The 3,891-nt window shown below is 42.5% G+C and overlaps 1 protein-coding gene across 3 annotated transcripts in view; it reads right to left on the bottom strand.

Annotated features, from left to right (window-relative positions):
• Positions 1 to 2,627: 2,627 nt before the first annotated feature.
• sned1 (sushi, nidogen and EGF-like domains 1) overlaps positions 2,628 to 3,891 on the bottom strand; it is a 25,366-nt gene continuing 24,102 nt past the window's right edge. For all 3 annotated transcript variants that reach the window (XM_031872983.1, XM_031872985.1, XM_031872986.1), the window contains 4 exons: positions 3,554 to 3,641; positions 3,355 to 3,434; positions 3,225 to 3,253; positions 2,628 to 3,090 (listed from right to left, as the gene is read on the bottom strand). In XM_031872983.1, coding sequence (XP_031728843.1) covers positions 3,228 to 3,253; positions 3,355 to 3,434; positions 3,554 to 3,641 — 194 coding nt within the window. In that variant the 3' untranslated portion in view covers positions 2,628 to 3,090; positions 3,225 to 3,227. The remainder of the gene's footprint in view (positions 3,091 to 3,224; positions 3,254 to 3,354; positions 3,435 to 3,553; positions 3,642 to 3,891) is intronic.

Here is a 3,891-nt window from a genome sequence, read left to right as displayed (position 1 = left end):
TGTTTCACTGAAGGTAGCTTACGTGCGGGCGGGGGGGGGGGGGGGGGGGGGGGGGGGGCAGCGGGGGCTCTAACTACAGAAGTATGTTGCCTTCAGGTGCCGTCGGAGATATTTTATCAAACTGAATGTAAATAATGAACCAAAAATGCATATAACCAGTCACTTTTATCACATTAAGTGAGCACTGAAGCCAAACATATTGTAAAATCCGTACTTGTCATTGTGTGTCACATTTGTTGTTGGGAAGGATGGGCAGAAGGTAGGAAAGGCACGTTCCACTTGGGACAGTCCGAGGTTCACTGAAGGTAGCACACAAACGGGCAGATCTGGAGTGGGATGATTATCCTAAACATGCCCAAATGAAAATACTGCGATGTAATGACAAGTCCGCTTTTTAGAAGTAGACATATTTTAACCGAGACCACCAAAACTGGTAGTAAGACATCAGCTTTTGTTAAAAGACATGATTACATTGAGTGCATGTATGGTTTTGGTTTGTTTTGGTCTCAGGGGTCATGTCAGTAGTCTTCAATCACGGGCCCTCAGCGATGTGAACAGTGGGAGGTACAGGCCAACTACCCTGTCCTTTTATCTTGGGTCTAAAACTGCCTTTTTCACAAGACAATTCAAAACTTATTTCACCCACATGTTGCTGATCCATCTGTCCAGAGAACATAAACTAAAGTAAAACACTATGCAAGGGTGGACTGTTAAAAAGTGTAATTTTGTTTTTCTATTTAACTTAAAGCCTAGAGAAACCCACCACACAACATTACACAACATTCAATTCAAATGTAGACTACACCATGCTAAATAACATTGGTTTTACACTAGTTACGGCAGCACTGCTAGTAGTAAAACATTGGCTTTATAGAGGCCTATTGTAGTAGCTGAGCTTTGGCACCATATAGTCATTGTGTAGAATACACAAGTGTAAGGTTTAGGGTGACCAGGAGCCCCCTGGAACTCTACTGGAGGGAGAAACACCATGCTTCCAAAGGATTTCCCCCAGTTTAGTCTTTTGATGATTTCCCCTATGATGTTGAGCAGGATTAAGATCTTGTGAATGTGAAGGCCGTAGCATATCATTTTACTCATCAAGTCACTCAGTGAGCCCCACCTGCTTTGAATGGAAGCATCTGCTTTTGTCGTCTCTTACGTAGGCTTTTCATTTAACGTGCCACTTTTCTGTATGTAGAGTCCTGAGATGTAGAAGAAGTGAAATTTCACAAAGTCTGCTGATGCATATGAGGAATTGTCACTGTTACGTGGTTGAGTTGTTAAGCAGAGAGACTGTTCTGTCCCATGTATCTGCCTCATGTGGATTCAAGTTAGAGTCAGGGTTTATTTTTTGCAAGTCTGGGTTTCGCACTGTGCACCACAGCCACTCAACACTATGATGTAAAGTAGTAATGGTTGACATTTTAAGTGACAGACAGCATTCCTGTAGTCCTGCATCAAAACAGGCTTTGGTCTCTCTTCCCTCCTCTTGGTAAACTTTTGTTAAAACACTTCCAGTCAGGTGCTTGTTATACCAGCAGCAACAACAACACTGGTATTGTTATCACCTTGTCATCGTTGCAAAATGTGGTCCTGGAGACACAGATTGCAGCAGGAGCTACCACTGAAGCAGTTTTGAGTACTTTGCCATGTGTTAATGTCAGTCTTCCTCAAGGGTCCTGGTTCATATGTGTTTTCCTTTTAAACTTGGCTCTCTATTTCATCTCTAATTTTATTTATCCCATTTATACCCTCATAAACGCATGATTCTTTTGTGTAAATTGATCGGTTTAAACATTGTACTGTGATTGTTTTATCCCTTATGGGAAGCGGATTGAGATTTTGTTGTATTTCAAACTGTGTTGCCACATTAAATTATTCGAATTATGTTTGTGGACAGATTTTGTCAACGTGACAGCATCACAGCCGTGCAAGAAGCCATCCTAGAACTTTACAGAGGTGTAGTTGAGATCAAAATGAAGGCCGGGTTCAAAGATGGTGCAAGGTAGGAAGTGGGAACTTTTACCACATTACGCCTCTGGCCCGATTTGGCGTTGCAGCTGGCTTGATCCCATCACAAGATGGTCTCTAACTAGAGACCAGTGGCCTGTTCCCCACTTCCTATCCACCTACTTTTGGTGCCCTTTCATCATACCAATGACCCAGAGCTATTTGAATGAAAGTGTTGACCATGTCTGTGTGATGGTAATACTACAGCATTACCTGAACAGATTTGCTAGAAAGTAAACATTAAGCAGCTTCCTATGCATATATGTAAAATGATAAACTGAGCAGAAATACAGTGGATACTAGGAGACTTTGTCTACTTTCTAAGAAATAATCCAGGATGCATATGTACACCACAAAAGATACAGGAAGCACAAAACATTTTAACATTTTTATTATTAAAATATTCAACTACAAAATGGCCTATAAACACTATTTACAGAATAGCGAGCAGTGATGCCTGCTAAGACACAGAGAAGGATATTTATACACAGGAAACACTGTGCGCCATTGTCAGAGCAAGAGATGAATTCATGGAGTGTGTAGAAAGCATACATTTCCCATCGTCTTTATAAGGAGATCGGGGGGGGGGGGGGGGGGGGGGGGGGGAGAGACTCGGAACACTCTACAGTTATTTTACCTGAGGGACAACACCTGCAGCTGAATCACAAATCCTAAAAAACCTCTCCTAATGTGTCAGCATGGACATGGACATGAGGTATATAAGGTCTCCGATGCGGTACAGCCGACTGCTCACCGTTAACATTTGCACACGTGTGTGTTTGTGCGTAGAATCAGTCATCGAGCATCGGCAATGATAAATGATGTGTCCTCTGATCGACTGAAGTCCTCTCATGAGGCGTGGAGCTCCAAACACAGCTCTCAGGAATGAACAAACACAACCTTATTTCCACATGAATGATGGACTGTTTCTAAAAAAAAAAAAATGTTACAGTGGGCGCTGACAGAGTTTCTCAGCACAAAAAATAATCAGTTACTTCAAGTAGATTATAAACACCAAATTTGAAGTTAGGGCTTTTCACATGACAGTGATGACGGTCCTTTCATCAGTACCCGAGTGCTCTAGAAATAAAGGAAGAACATTTTTAAGACAATTGTTAAACATCTTTCGATCTTGTGCATATACAGTACATGATTGGAGGGAACATTTCACTGCAAAAAGTACAATTCTGTTGATTGTGTTAAAGAAAACAAACCTTTTATTGTTGTCTGTTTGTTCTTCTGACTGTTAGGAAAGATAATATCAGGGTGTGAAAAGAGTCACATTGGATTCTTTGCTTAAAAACAACTTCAACACTGCTCAGACAGCTTTTTACTAAAACTCACTCTGACTTTTCTTTGGAGTCGTCGGTTCACAAATCTCTCGATAACAAACATCCTGCTGTACTTTATACGTCCTTTTGTACCTGCGAAGGATGAAACACGGATCCGTTTAGTCACAAACGAGCTCTGCTTTTCTTCAGCTCCGTGATGAGAATAAGCATGCGAGGCCGGAACAGCAGTTCCACAGCCTGATGTGACTTACAGGTAGTGGCACACTCCACCCTCCCACACGGGCACACTCTTGGTCTCAGAGTAGAGACGGGTGCAGGGGTGCGGCACTCGCTGGCACACTGCAAAGCGGAGGGTCACACAACATGAGGTATTTTCAATGCGTTAAACAGTCTGCTGGATGGTTTAGAGTCATGTGGGATGGAGCCAGGCCCATCTCTCCAGCTGATGGATGGTTTTAGGAAAGGAATGTTTAAACAATTTGACGCTGGATGTTTAGGTGGAGAGAAGGACTCGAGAGGGGCGAGGGTATGTCCAGTGTCTCCTCATGCACAGCTTCATCAACATCCTATTAGTACTGGAATCAGGCTC

This window comes from Anarrhichthys ocellatus, unplaced genomic scaffold (assembly GCF_004355925.1).
Source record: "Anarrhichthys ocellatus isolate YVR2014 unplaced genomic scaffold, GSC_Weel_1.0 scaffold67, whole genome shotgun sequence".
Taxonomy (NCBI): Eukaryota; Metazoa; Chordata; class Actinopteri; order Perciformes; family Anarhichadidae; genus Anarrhichthys; species Anarrhichthys ocellatus.
This window is presented reverse-complemented; position numbering and strand designations above follow the sequence as displayed.